General features: G+C 35.0%; 1 protein-coding gene across 1 annotated transcript; it reads left to right on the forward strand.

Moving 5' to 3' along the window:
• The first annotated feature begins 1,939 nt into the window (after positions 1–1,939).
• On the forward strand, positions 1,940–16,015 carry LOC127704467 (methylthioribulose-1-phosphate dehydratase-like). Its single transcript, XM_052208554.1, has 8 exons — positions 1,940–2,047; positions 3,769–3,863; positions 5,130–5,178; positions 9,302–9,419; positions 9,689–9,811; positions 11,547–11,620; positions 14,177–14,283; positions 15,688–16,015. The coding sequence occupies exons 1-8, from the start codon at positions 2,018–2,020 to the stop codon at positions 15,791–15,793; spliced, it is 702 nt and encodes a 233-aa protein (XP_052064514.1). The 5' UTR covers positions 1,940–2,017; the 3' UTR covers positions 15,794–16,015.
• Positions 16,016–16,313: the final 298 nt, after the last annotated feature.

Consider the following 16,313-nt stretch of genomic DNA (forward strand, 5'->3'; position numbering starts at 1 on the left):
TGAGTGCCAATGAGACAACTCTCCATCCAAGTCACAATTTGTAAAAGTAAACAATTATAGGTCAAAGTACGGCCTTCCACACGGAGCCTTGGCTCACACTGAACAGCAAGCTATAAAGGGCCCCCAAAAAGACTAGTGTAAAACCATTCAAACAGGAAAACCAACGGTCTAATCTATATAAAAACGAGAAACGAGAAACACTTGTGAACTACATCAACAAACGACAACCACTGAACATCAGGTTCCTGTCTCATGTTAATTTGAGAAACATATTGTCTTGCATTTAAGAAAAGTAAGAAGAAATAAACAAGAAAAAAAAAAACTTAGATATATTTTTTATTTACTTTTTTTTCAGTTTGTAAGTATTACATATTGTTAATGTTGATTGTTTATTTGTGTTACTTTGTAGAAATCCTATTGTTTGGATTTTACACTAATAATTAAATATCTTTGTTTTCCCTTTTTGTTAATGTAACATATTTGTTTTTGTGTTGGTTAGTAGCATTCTTATTATTTGGATTTTATACTAATAAATATCTTATGTAATGCCAGCAAATCTACTTTTTTCTTCTGTTAAAGGAGAGATAATCCAGTTTAAATCTGTCGTAATGTTCCTTTCCACATTAGATATACATCACAGTGATTCGACGTCCGATGCTTTACGTTAACAGAAAATAAGTAGGAGCCTGTTGTTCAGTGGTTGTCGTTTGTTGGTGTGGTTCATATGTGTTTCTCATTTCTCGTTTTTTATATAGATTAGACCGTTGGTTTTTCTGTTTGAATTGTTTTACCCTAGTCATTTTGGGACCCTTTATAGCTTGCTGTTCGGTGTGAGCCAAGGCTTCGTGTTGAATGCCATATTGTGACCTATAATTGTTTACTTTTTACACATTGTAACTTGGATGAATAGTTGTCTCATTGGCACTCATACCACATCTTCTTATTTATATTAACAAAAATACTGAACTCCAATGAAAACAACTGTACTTACTACAGGTTTTTTTTCCCGAAACGGTTGAATATAAATTTTGTCGCAAGTTGTAGTTCAGTTGTGCTTCTACTAAGTGAAAGTTTTAAATACATCGGACAATGTTTATGAATGATCATACAAGTACAGTCACAGAACAACAGTTTTCTTTAGTCAATGATTTTGAAAAAATAAATAAATAAAATACTCGGATAAAAGTAACATGATCGCCAAATGGTATATTTCATATAAGTTGCAGATAGTGGTTGTGGTGGAGGTTGTTTAAAGATTTGTTTTTAAATAAAAGTATAAATGGCAGAAGAAGTAAAACACATGCCTCTCACAAGTACCTATTTTTTGGGAGAAAATAAAACACATTAATTTTATTATTGAATTTTCGGCTGACTATGGTGATTGCCAAGTGAGTGTGAGATGGGTCGTTAAGAAATAAAAGTTTACAAAAAATGATCACTGTTAAATATTTGAGATCTGGAGATTTAGTGCAGAACTAATGATAACACATGCTTTCCTCTGCCTCGGCCTCCCTTACCTTCTCATTTTTTCCGCTGCATGCAAAGACATAATGAGTCATATCATGCCTCCGGCTGCGGCTTAAAAACATGCATTTCATTTAGAGGGAAAAGTCGCAGATATGACTGAGAACTTTTGTCAACCGTAATTTATATCCATTATTTTTATTATTATTATTATTATTATTTTATTATTATTATTATTATTATTATTATTATTATAATTTATCAATTGTATTAGTGCTGATATTCTTCTTTTTCTTCTTACTATTATCACCATTATTATTATTACTAACTTATTTTTGTTTTTATAAGCATAATTATTATTATCATTATTGTTCTTATTATTGTATTGACAAAACGTGAATGATATGTATCAGGTTTGAAATTACACTTTGACCTTAATGTACTTATAAATACGTTACATAACCTCGAGTTAGATGAAATAAAGAAAACGGTAAGCACGCAGGTGAAGCATGATAACCTGTGGGAATATATTACACAATACAACTGGACAACGATGAAGAATAAGGATAAAAATTACCCACATGTAAGTTAACATTTTGGAAACTAATTAAGATAAAAAATAGTACTTGTTTCAGGATCCTATTTGTTTATACATAGTATCTGATATAGTATGGTTTTCTTTATTAAAAGCGAACTCAAATAAGCAAGTATCAGAGCTCTGAGCACGTACAATGTAAATTGATTCTTTTTTATTTATATTAAAAAAAAACAAACAAACAAACAAAAAAATATTTCAATTTACCGCTTTTGCTTCGTCGGTATAAAATACACTGAAGACAGTTTTCTGAATCCTTAAACTATATATATATGTAGGACTCTAAAGTGCGATGGGGACGCTAAAACGCGATGGGTACGCTAAAGTGCGATGGCCTACGCTAAAGTGCGATGGTCTGTGCTATTCATTTGAACACGCTTACGTGCGTTTTTCCGCAAAGGTATCAACGTTAGCAACGTTAGACAGCATTATGACGAGAATGTTTGTCCAGATTAAGGATTTTTTTTCAAAAGAAAAGAAAGAAGAGAGAAACAAATGATCACAATCTGGAACATTTTTGGTCGTTGCTGGAAGAGGTTAACTTAATTTGTAAAATTGTAAAAAGAACTTTAAACAAAACAGCTGAGGTGCCAAAAAAGTCTTCTTTTTTACTTTCTTATTGAATATTTCTATAAAAAATACAATTTGGTTTGATATTTATGTTAAATAATGAATATACGTCAACTAGACAGCAACCTAACGAACAAATATCATCATAATATATGATTGACAATACGACAACTCTCTATCCACGACCTAATGTTATTGATGTATGCAACTTTAGGTTAAAGTATGATCTTTAACGCGGAGCATTGTCTTACACAGCATATTATTCTATAAAGAACAATGGGCCTCAAAACAACAAGTGTAAAACAATTCAAACGAGAAAAATAGCAACCTGATTTATATACAAACCAACAAACCAACAGCAAATATGACATATACCAAAAACGACTTCCACTAAATTCCGGATATACCAACTATACTGCAATATAACCATTACACTTTTTGGACAACTATCGTACTTTAAATAAAAATAAGAAGATGTAGTATGAACTATCCATCTAACCCAAAATGTCGTGCATGTATGCAACTAATAAGCATACGGCCGTCAACGTAAAGCCTTGGCCCATGCCGCATAACAAGCCATATAGGGTTATACAATGACCAGTGTAAAATAAATCAAAAGAGAAAGAATACGGCTTGATATATAAATAAAACGATAAACGAAAATGTAACAGGAACTCAGCAGTAAAAGAAAACCATTGCCTGAACCACATTCCCGTTACACCATCGGACTTTAGCGTGATATCTGATCGCACTTAAAAAAAAACAAACAACCATCGCACTTTAGCGTCTGACACCATCGCACTTTAGCGTAGACCATCGCACTTTAGCGTGACCATCGCACTTTAGAGTACCATCGCACTTTAGAGTCCTACGTATATATTATGAACTTATATCACAAGATTTTCTGTGTTGAATAAAATATTGTTTAAACCATGTGAGCAAATATTTTTTTATCGCTGTTGTTTTGTCGTATGCATTTACACTACAGTGAAAAAATCATGCACGTTTCGGAAACGTACAACTGTTCGGGTCATATAAGAGACTATATACAAGTTTGGAATATAGTGAATAAATAGATAAACTATACGGTACCATGTCAATTTCAATCAAGAAAAATATAGTTTAATATTATTTTACAGGACCACCCACGTAATCTCATACCAGAATTGTGTAACCAGTTTTATCATTTAGGATGGGTTACTGGTACTGGCGGGGGTGTCAGTATCAAACAAGGGTTTGTATATTCATGTACATCGAACTCAGGTTTCACAGTTTTGCTGGTGCAGATCCTTTTATTAAGAAATGGCAACACAACAGCTTTTGTTTACATATACCGAAAAACAATTATATGAAACCAGACTTTGAAAACGGACAGCTAATACATGTACACAAGAAAAACAAACGAAACAACAAACACTGGTCACGAGCAATAATACATAACAACCAAATGTTGATTCTCTCTAAAACAGGAATAAACTTTAATGCCACAAGAGGGCACGTTGTAATTGCTAAATTAGAATGTAAACTTTCAAATGATGTGAAAATTGTTTTATACGTCATAATCCGTTGTAAGGCATCATACCATACCAGTTTAGTGAATATCAGTTTTATATAAAACGGTGTTTAGTACCTTACGATGGTTTCTGACATCTTGGTATATTTCTAGGCTAAGAAAGTATACTTAGTAGTAGAAATAAAAAAAATTGCTTACTCGTGAGCATGGCGTCGATATGCATGTTTTTTTTTAATTCTGAAACTTTGGTTCGAAAATGGAGGTTATAAGACACAATTAAAAGTTCGTACTTTATATACTTTGCTCAAAAAACTAAATAATAATACATTTATAATCTTGAAACAAACATAGCCTGGCCTAGGAAAAATGCTCCCCTTTTACATCAGTTTTACTCTAATAACAGTTACGATTTGAATAGAGAGTCAGTGGGTGGGCTGTTGCAATGCTTAATGTCTGTCCCTATCTAATGTACCCTCATTTTCCAGTGGCAGTCCAAATTTTCCGACCTTCATTCCGGACGACCTCTATAATAAGACATACGTAGTGTATTCATTCTTCGTTTATTCTCGTCCTGAACATACATGAAATATTTGCAACTAGACGTTAAGCAACCAACACTCAATCTATTTGAATGGAATTAATATAAACTAGATAATCATGTACATTGTTCCTATCATTCTAGGGGGCCTCGGTGGCCGAGTGGTCTAAGTAGTTACTACTGTAATCACTAACCAGTCAACACTGAGGTTGTGAGTTCAAACTCCGCTCGTGCGGGTGCACTCGACTCCAATCTTAATTGACTAGGATTGACAGTTTTCCTATCGAAGGTCGGTGGTTTTCTCCGGGCACTCCGGCTTCCTCCACCAATAAAAATTGGCCGCCACAAAATAGCCCAAAAGCGGTGCTTAAAAGTGGCGTTAAACACCAAAAATCAAAATCAAATCTATCATTCTACGAAAAGTACAAAACTGTTCATTTTATTTTCAGTGAAGAAATATATATAGCTCCGTCGGGTGTACAGAAAGAACGAATTCATGTAAATATATGTATAATTATTTAAATACAGCAGTCCTGAGTTCAAAACTATTGCAATTATTAGAAAATTTGAATTTAATAATGAGACAATGACCAACGAGATAAGAATCCTGATGACATATACATGTCACCGGGCGATTATCAACAATAGGTATTTATACAAATGTCAAGCTGTATTATACAGGGGCGTAGCTACCCGGAGGCACGACAGCACGTGCATCCTCGTCGTTTTCACAAAAAAAACAAAACAAAAAAAAAAACAGAAAGAGAGATAGGGACAAAGTTAACATATATATAGGAATTGAATAGAATAAAAGCCAGAGGAATACACATGCAGCGAAATTTTTAATCCCGTAAGACATGTATACATACAACTGGTGTAAACGTAGCGGAACTTTTTATATTACGGGCATTGTTTAGAAAATACCAGCTACATAGTTGTCGGTACCACCACCATAACGTATATATTCGCCTTGAGGGCAAAAAAAGCATTATCCTTTTAGAGTTAACAAAAAAAACCTTGAACATTATGATTTTCTGCTTCGCCCCAAAGCTCACATCTTACTAGAACGAAGACTCTTCAACTCGTTTCGATCCGGGAATAATGACTGTTACCTTGTGAACTAGTTCAAAATTTACTAAGTATGTAGGTCTTGACAACACGAATAGTTAATTTTCACATCACGTCAACGGATTCTCGTCCTGGTGTGCATGTAATATTTGTTACCGGACATTAATAACCATTCAATCAATCAATAGTTACCGTATACTAGTAGATGAGAAGTTGGAACTGCTGTTATAAAAAAGTACACATTTTCAAGTACATGTATTACGTTTTTATTTATTTTACAAAAGAAGCATCTTGTATATAGATTCGTAATTCGACATATGTCGGTGTCTATATGGCCAGTAATACGAATGGTTGATTGTAAAAGCATTCAAATAAATTGTTAATTCTAACTCGTTTACTGGACTATTTGGTCATTCGATTTTATAATGAATTCTCTGTCCGAGTCTGACACTAAATTCAGACCATGAAAAAGATCGTGGTCAATATAAAGTACCATTCCCTCTGAAAAAGTTCATTAATTTCAACTTCGAGAATTCCTAACTGCGTAAAATTAGAAATTCCTTTTTCTCTCTCTTGTAGAGTTTACCCACAAATGTTTTAAACATCTAAATACATATGTTAAGCATACTTTTGGAGAATATGTCCACCAAGTATTTGGTATCCAATGGTGTTTATGCTAACAGAAACTCCACATATAGTATTGTGTTTATGTTAATTGTTTGTTTTTTATACAGCTACTTTGCTCAATACAAAAACTAGCATGTGGAACAAATCTCCGTGATTTTAAAAGCTCTCACGGCGTATAAAAAACGCAAACGGCAATGTCTAGTCTTCATTCGAAGTTAAACAAATAGATGACCAAAAAACCACAACAAAAATGTACAAGTTTTATTACGGTTGTTATTGTTTTGAAATGCTATATATGCGGAGCTTCCGGAGGAGGGCTTCGTTCCCTACCCCCTACTTGGGCTTTGCCCTGGACTTACTGGGAGCCTTAAGCGGCCCCAGTCCCCTCGCCCTTTAGTTTGTGACTCCACTTCATTAAGAAGGTAGCTACGCCCCTGGTATATATAAACTAAGTGAATGAGGTTAACAAACTATTAAAGGTCTGTCGTTAACAAATAAATAATGGAAAAAGGACATGACAAACATGAATATAGATGCGTTCTCTGACTTGGGACAGGCACATTTTATATATTTCGGAGTTTAGTGCGACGTTCATTTTCACTGAACTAGTACACATCTTTGTTTAGGGGCCAGCTGAAGCCCGTCTCCGGTTGCGGGATTTTCTCGCTGTGTTGAAGACCCATTGGTGGCCTTGGGCTGTTTTCTACTCTTTGGTCGGGTTGTTGTCTCTTTGACACATTCCCCATTTCCATTCTCAAGTTTACATGGTCATTTAAGCATACGTTTACTAAATAATTGTCTTACTTACATTGGCTCAGGTAGTATTATACTTATTTTATGGTTTTTATAATTTTAAAAACCATCGACGATAGACAATCTTTTGGAGTAAAAGTTAAAAATAGGAAAACACATGATAGTGCCAAAACGGCCCTTGAAAAAAAAATAGTATGAACATGAATTTCAAATAGTATTTTTCAGAATCTGATGTTCAATCACATGGCGTAATGATTCGTTTTCACATCTCTGTTTAACCCTTCAAATTTCTTGTGTTTTATGTGAACAAAAAAACCTTCTAAATAGACCTTTAATGAACTCTACAACTTGTCATTATTACGACATAAGCAACAATCCTACCGAACATGGTATGCCACGCTATAAGTTGACTTATGTATGCTACAGTGAATTTGTAACATTGGGAATTTTGTATCCCTAAAATTTCAGTTGTTTTGTAAAATTGTTAAACTGATTATGGTGATTTTGTAAAATCCATGATTTTGACTATGGATTTTACGAAATCAATGTAATAATTTAGATTTTTTTACAGACATTTGATTTATTTCAGAGAATTTGTAAAAAAATCCACCCATTTTGATTGAATAATCTATTGGAAAAAAAGAAAGAAAAAAAGCTTTACGCTAGTTAAACTGAAAATTTAAGGTTAATTTGTCCTATTTAATCTATCGAACGTTAGAAATAACTGACTTGGACAGGCGTAAAAATGCGACGGGGTTAAATATGATATCAACCCTCCCCTTTACCTCTAGTCAAAGCGTCAGAAGTTGATTTGTTTCGGCAATATATACCAGTGGCAAGTATTACATGCATATCAGGACGAGAATATAATAATGTGATGTAAATATGAGCCCTGTTTGTGCAAGACCGACACGCCGAGTCGGAATAATAACGTTCTAGTTCACATGGTAAAAGCCCACAGGAAGACATGTCACCTCATCCGAACACATTATTCTGACTCAACCTCTGTAAAGAAGTCAAGTATTAGCATCGTAGATTTTTCATGTTTGATCAGTAACAAGGTAATAAGAAAATCAAACTAGTTTGGTCGTACATATACTACTTATAAAAAAGTCGTTTCTATTCACAAAAATATAGTTAAAAGAAAAAGATAAAAGACAACAGATTATATTGACAAAAATATTTCGTATTGGACCTTTCAATTGATAGGTAACCAAAGAGGCCAAATTAGGTCACCTTGACCATTTTGTCATGCCTCAGTTGCTTTGGTAATAGCTAACATTTTCTATATTTTCTCCCCTCTTTAGATCATAATCAAACAAAAAAGTAAATTTTGATAAATGCAGGTATTGTCTATGAAATAAGCATATTTAAGGTAGATCGGATGTCTTTTTCTGAGCATCCCTTCCGGGCATATTGCAAAAAATACTTTTTTTTTGGTTTAAAAATATTTTACCAAGTATCATTCGATAAACAACACAAACATCTAAACTTGAAATATAAAACTTAAAATATCAAAACATTTAGCGTCATTAATTGTTTTGTTTTTTTTATTTCCGGAAAAGTCCTTTTGAAATAAAGGACAGACAATTATACTGAATTTAATAAGACAATTTATGTTTTGAGGATTTTTCAAGAAGATAAGGCCCGTGACACCCTGTTTTTATTTGATATTTTGGAAGTAATTATTAAAAAACAAATTTCTCATTGAATTTTAACGAATTCTATCGCATAATGCTTCCTTAATAAGAAAACAATTAAGTTTGCCCTATATATTAACTCATATAACATAACTGCGATTTCGTTAATATCAATGCATTTTTAAATGAAAAGAACAATGTCCGTGACCACAACACCCCCCCCCCCCCCCTTTCCCCCCTCGGTTTTATATTGAAATTTGAAAGTACATGAACCCAGAAGTCTTTTAAAGACGTTAAACAAAAATCTATCGTCGAACATTTAGACATCCATGCTATTTTAAAAATGCAATGGTCTATCTAAATTTAGTAAAATACATTCTTAATATATTAACTTTAAACTTTTTTTTAAGGATTTTACAAAACTCCTAGAACTTATTTCGGTGATGTTATAAAATTCCTATTCCAGAGCTGTTGATCCAATTGTACTGTTATTGCAGTATTGTCTTATTTGGTTCAATTAATTTTCTTTACAGCCGGAAGATTTATTTGTTCAGACAATACATGGCGAAGATATCAGCCATCCGCCACCGTCCAAAAAATTACGAAAAAGTCAATGTACTCCATTGTTCATGAATGCCTTTACCATGAGAGGTAAGCAGTGTCCTGAAGTTGAAATATTCAAGTGAAATTGCATCCATTATAGCAGCTACGAAGGAATGAGTTTATTTCTCATAAAACTACAGTTACATTTTGTACATAGCTAAAGAGAACATACATACAATTTAACATAACTATAAGGTACAATTATTACATGCAAATGTAATAGCTATAATAGATTCCCCTTCCCCAAATAACAAAAAAAAAAAACAAGGCTGCTGTTGAACATTTTTCTAACGGCAGAATACTGTTTTTTTTTAAAGAGGCCGGGGCTGTAATACATACGCATTCAAAGCATGCTGTCATGGCAACACTTTTGTATCCTGGGACAGAATTTAGAATAACTCATCAAGAAATGATCAAAGGAATACAGAAGCATAACTCAGGTTTGTGATTAATACAAAAATGTAATTGTTTGTAACCGCAAGTACGCACTTAAATTAGATATCATCTATCTTACGGACTCGTGCTATCTGTTTTACGAACCAACGTTTTAACATCGCATACGCCATCACTGATTATCAAAATAAGGAGATATGGCATGATTGCCAATGAGACACCTATCTAGTTGATATAAGCAAGTATATGCCACCACACGGCCTTAAATTTCAACAATGAGAAAAACCCATACCGTATAATCAACCATAAAAGGCTCCAACATGAAACATGTGAAACAATTCAAAAGAGAAAACTGACCGCCTAAAATTAAAAAAAATCAATTTACGAAAAACAAATTTGACTGACGTATTTTTTTTCAGAATTCAGTACTCCTAGGAATATTGGGAAATAGCTTAATTTACTTAACTTAAATTATATATACAAAGAAACCTCTATAAATACTCATAAATAAAATATTTTAAAGTTCTTTTTATTATCCAAACTAATGTGAAACTATTGTCATAACAGTTAAGTTTTCCTGGCTAACATCTGATTCAACCAACCTTCCAAAGCCTACAAAATTCCTTAATTGTAAAATTGGTTTTCGTCTTCAATATCATCAAAATCTGTCGCATGATGACGAACAAACAAACGTCAATCAATCATAAATACAAGTCAATGATACATTAACGGAGCTACCATTTGATTTTTATTGGGGATGGGGGGAGGGGCTAGGATCAAGTTTAAAAAAAAAAGGCAGGACAGGAGTTTTGAGTAAAAAAACGGCAGGATGAGCAACTTGGCAAAAAAAAAGGCAGGATGACAATTTATGTAAAAAAAGTCAGGATAAACTAATAAAAAAAAAGGCAGGACCAAATAGAGTGAAAAATAAAAAGGCAGGACAGAGATTACAACTAAAAAAAATGCAGGACAACATTTTTCATCCTAGCCCCATAAAAATCAAATGGTAATAGCTAGCTCCCTTAACTGAATTAAGTAATATTTTTACATTCTAATGCGTCAATATAAAGATAATGAGATGTGGTATTATTTCCAATGAGACAACTATCCAAAAGAGATCAAATGAGGAGTAATAAGCAATTATAGTCAACCGTACGGCCTTCAACAATGAGAAAAAAACCATTCCGTATAGTCGGCTATAAAAGGCCCCGACATGAAAAGTGTTAACCTATTCAAACGAGAAAACCAACGGCCTAACTTATAACAAAACAATTCACGAAAAACAAATATGACAGACATGAACCATCGACAATCACTGAAATCAAGACAGGCTAGTGGCAGGGTTAAAATGTTTGTGGGCGCTCAACCCTCCCCTAACTTGGGACAGTGGTGTAACAGAACAACATTAGAACAAACTATAAAAATCAGTGGAAATTGGCTTAACTCAAAAGATCGGTACGAGGCACAAAACAAACAACATAAAAACAATAGAAACAAAGCACCGAAATAAGAGTACTTGCAGTTAGAGAACGCTAGTTCAAAGCCAATTACATCTAATAAATAAATCATATACGCTCAGACTAAAGTATCAATCATTACACATCCAACGGATTTAGTGTAAACACGCCATAAACAGTCCTAGAAACGCACGACCTTGTGCTTTGCTAACATATAAGTAAACAGTTCACATAAATCTTTATCCTAATGTCAAGCTTGTTCTGATTTTGTTGTTGTTACGTTGTTATAGTGTTTTAATTTTCGTTTAATTTGATTTGTTTTCAGGCGGTAACTACAAATATGATGATGAATTGATCGTGCCTATTGTTGAAAATACACCAGAAGAAAAAGATCTAAAGGTAAATTAATTGTAAACCGATTTTCAAACCTCTGAAGTCCAATTCAAACATATAATTAACAAACCAAGTAAAAGAAACTTGCATTGAATCGATAAAACTAGAAACGATGCTAATCCGGGTGAATTGACACAATGAGTGTATGTCTCCAGCTGTGCATGCATTGTCCGACATACAAGTCCGCCGATTTACATCAAATTTGTACTTGCATGAGAAACACGACGGGCGCCAAATGTGAAGAAGGATCTGCTTACCCTTCCGGAGCACCTGATATCACCCATCGATTGTTTTGTGGGGTTCGTGTTGCTCATTCTTTAGTTGTCTTTGTTATGTTTTGTACTGTTGTTCATCTGTCTAATCCCAACATACGGTCGTCAACAACGAGCAAAATCAATACCGCATAGCAAGGTATACAAAGCACAGTACCGGTACATCACCATACGGTCATCAACAACGAGCAAAATCAATACCGCATAGCAAGGTATACAAAGCACAGTACCGGTACATCACCATACGGTCGTCAACAACGAGCAAAATCAATACCGCATAGCAAGGTATACAAAGCACAGTACCGGTACATCACCATACGGTCATCAACAACGAGCAAAATCAATACCGCATAGCAAGGTATACAAAGCACAGTACCGGTACATCACCATACGGTCGTCAACAACGAGCAAAATCAATACCGCATAGCAAGGTATACAAAGCACAGTACCGGTACATCACCATACGGTCGTCAACAACGAGCAAAATCAATACCGCATAGCAAGGTATACAAAGCACAGTACCGGTACATCACCATACGGTCGTCAACAACGAGCAAAATCAATACCGCCTAGCAAGGTATACAAAGCACAGTACCGGTACATCACCATACGGTCGTCAACAACGAGCAAAATCAATACCGCCTAGCAAGGTATACAAAGCACAGTACCGGTACATCACCATACGGGCGTCAACAACGAGCAAAATCAATACCGCCTAGCAAGGTATACAAAGTACAGTACCGGTACATCACCATACGGTCGTCAACAACGAGCAAAATCAATACCGCATAGCAAGGTATACAAAGCACAGTACCGGTACATCACCATACGGTCGTCAACAACGAGCAAAATCAATACCGCATAGCAAGGTATACAAAGCACAGAACCGGTACATCACCATACGGGCGTCAACAACGAGCAAAATCAATACCGCCTAGCAAGGTATACAAAGTACAGTACCGGTACATCACCATACGGGCGTCAACAACGAGCAAAATCAATACCGCCTAGCAAGGTATACAAAGTACAGTACCGGTACATCACCATACGGTCGTCAACAACGAGCAAAATCAATACCGCATAGCAAGGTATACAAAGCACAGTACCGGTACATCACCATACGGTCGTCAACAACGAGCAAAATCAATACCGCATAGCAAGGTATACAAAGCACAGTACCGGTACATCACCATACGGGCGTCAACAACGAGCAAAATCAATACCGCCTAGCAAGGTATACAAAGTACAGTACCGGTACATCACCATACGGTCGTCAACAACGAGCAAAATCAATACCGCCTAGCAAGGTATACAAAGTACAGTACCGGTACATCACCATACGGGCGTCAACAACGAGCAAAATCAATACCGCCTAGCAAGGTATACAAAGTACAGTACCGGTACATCACCATACGGGCGTCAACAACGAGCAAAATCAATACCGCATAGCAAGGTATACAAAGTACAGTACCGGTACATCACCATACGGTCGTCAACAACGAGCAAAATCAATACCGCATAGCAAGGTATACAAAGCACAGTACCGGTACATCACCATACGGTCGTCAACAACGAGCAAAATCAATACCGCATAGCAAGGTATACAAAGCACAGTACCGGTACATCACCATACGGTCGTCAACAACGAGCAAAACCAATACCGGATAGCAACGTATACAAAGCCACAACATGACGAATGTTTTTCTATTTAAATCCTGAACTGATAGATTAGATCATTCTATGTTTAGCTCAATATTTCCACTTTCAACTTAAAATTTCCAACAAATATCTACAATAAAAATCTCGTTCTGTTTATAGAAATGAATAATGAAGGGATTGGTTTAAACGTCCAGCGGCAAATATCATATGCATTTCATAACGATAATGTGATGGTTTGATAAGATAACGATTCCTACATTATACCAGACCAACACGATAAGTCATATTTTTAATGTGCTAGCTAGTTCACAAGGTATTGTCTACTTTCTTCTCCTTTCTGTCATGCTAACGTGTTCTATATTTTGTCTTCAAGCCTATAAGTCTTTGCTACTTCATCTAAATACCGCGTGCTAGTTGAGAACCAACTACCTAATTTCAAATTGATGAATTATTGACCCGATTGAGTATCTAATCTAATCTACGACACCCTCCATTAGAGCATGCTAGCGTGAGTCTACCATATAAGGCAACCAAAGCTGTACCTTTAGAGTGCATGTAGACACGTATAGATTGACGTAATTTCCCTAAAAAAAAATTTAGTTGCACATTTTTAGCTTTTTATATTTTACAGAAAAGAATGGCCTTGGCAATGGAAGAATATCCAGAATCCTGTGCTGTACTTGTTCGTCGTCATGGAGTTTATGTTTGGGGACCAACATGGGAGAAAGCCAAGACTATGTATGTTTTGAAAAGGGCTTCGATCAGGCTTCGTAATCAATTTTGATACATACAATCAAAGACAGCAACCAAAAAGCAAAGAAAAAACATATACTATTTTGGCGCCGTACGAATCCGTGAAATTAAATAGAATATCAGATCAGTAAAGCTCACTAAACGCAGCTATACAAGTCACAATCAGGGTCGATAACTCTGTCGGTTCAGATCGGCTGGTAAAGGGTCGATAAGGTCTTACGCTATGGCCAGTCCGTATGACGGGAAGTAGATGAAGCTGGTCAGTATGGCCAGTCCGTATGACAGGAAGCAGATACAACTGGTCCGTATGGCCAGTTCGTATGACAGGAAGTAGATACAGCGTGTGCGTATGGCCAGTCCGTATGACGGGAAGTAGGTACAGCTGGTCCGTATGACAGGACCTTTTCAATACATATTAGTCATGCTGATTTTAGCATATTAGGGCCAATTAAAACATATTATCTAATAGATTACTTTAAAACTCTGGAAATAACATTGTACACGGGATGATTATAACAAGTATTGATAATTTGGTTTGGCATACGTTTCTTGTGTAATACCCGAATAATTGTGTAATGTAGACTTTATATACCTGTCTGCAACTTGTGAGGCTAACCTGTTGTTTTACCTTTCTCAGATACATACATACACACATGCAGGTATAAGTCTGTGCCATTCTATATTTTATGGCAGATGTTATAATATGTATGGACTGTTACAATTTTATTTTTTTTTTTGCATCGAAAAAAACTACTTAATATATAATAATCATGGACAAAACATGCAACCGTCAGAAACCTGAGAAAAACTTATATAAAATATAAAAACTAATTGGTTTCCGAGTTTTGTAATGAAAAGTTCGGACTAGTAGCCATTTGTCTGACTAGTATATATTTTGTTATATACGATTCTTTTAGACCAGACGTATTATTGCTGTATGAAATTTTCCGTCCGATTATTCCAGAATAAGTTTATTACAACAATACATTAAAAGATGAAGGTTTTTTTTGTTGCATAATCATGATAATATCAAAAATAACAAGACACTTGTTACAAAACGGTTACCATTATATAACCTTAATCTCAGGCGCGGATCCAGCCATTTTGAAAAAAAAATGTTTTTCTTAGTTGCCTTTCTTTTCTTTCAGAAAATAATACATATAAAAAGAAGATGTGGTATGATTGCCGATGAGACAACTATCCATAAGAGACCAAAATGACACAGAAATAAACAACTATTGGTTACCGTACGGCCTTCAACAATGAGCACAGCCCATACCGCATAGTCAGCTATAAAAGGCCCCAAAATGACAAATGTACAACAATTAAAGCATGCCCTTTTTCGTTTCTCTTTAATAAATTTATGTTTATATCTTTTATTAATTTCAGGTGCGAGTGTTATGATTATTTATTTGAAATTGCCATCGAGATGAAGCAAAACGGCCTTGACCCTGAAGAAGTACCGAAACCTCCAAAAGGAGCTTACATCCAGTGATATAAAACACTTTTACAACCATGAAAGCCCATAATAATGCAATATTCACAAAGACATAACCACTCAACATAAACAATGTCTACCGTTATTAAATGTTGAGTTTATGCACAAAGTTATTGATCGAAAATATTAATCCAATGTCCTTGTTGATGATTGTTTTGAAAGTCACATGATAATTTGTGTACCGTAGTCCGACTTGGTATTAAATAAACATTATTTGAATACTATCTTTTTTTTCTGTAATCTCTGTTATAAGGATATTGTCTTGATATTACCAACCCTTTATAGCCATGTTGTTGATGAATGTCTAGCGTATGTGACCACTTTTATGTCGATGAATATCTAGCGTATGTGACCACCATTATGTCGATGAATATCTAGCGTATGTGGCCACCATTATGTCGATGAATATCTAGCGTATGTGACCAACATTATGTCGATGAATATCTAGCGTATGTAACCACCATCATGTCGATGAGTATCTAGCGTATTTGACCACCAGCATGTCGATGAATATCGA

This window comes from Mytilus californianus, unplaced genomic scaffold, assembly GCF_021869535.1.
Source record: "Mytilus californianus isolate M0D057914Y unplaced genomic scaffold, xbMytCali1.0.p SCAF_6, whole genome shotgun sequence".
Classification (NCBI taxonomy): Eukaryota; Metazoa; Mollusca; class Bivalvia; order Mytilida; family Mytilidae; genus Mytilus; species Mytilus californianus.

Bases quoted from the DNA above. Each gene is read 5' to 3' on its own strand.
- LOC127704467 (XM_052208554.1), top strand. From the start codon at position 2,018: ATGAAGAATAAGGATAAAAATTACCCACAT. The intron at 9,812-11,546 runs GTTTGTGATTAA...ATTTGTTTTCAG, and splicing joins AATACAGAAGCATAACTCAG to GCGGTAACTACAAATATGAT. The intron at 11,621-14,176 runs GTAAATTAATTG...TATATTTTACAG, and splicing joins CAGAAGAAAAAGATCTAAAG to AAAAGAATGGCCTTGGCAAT.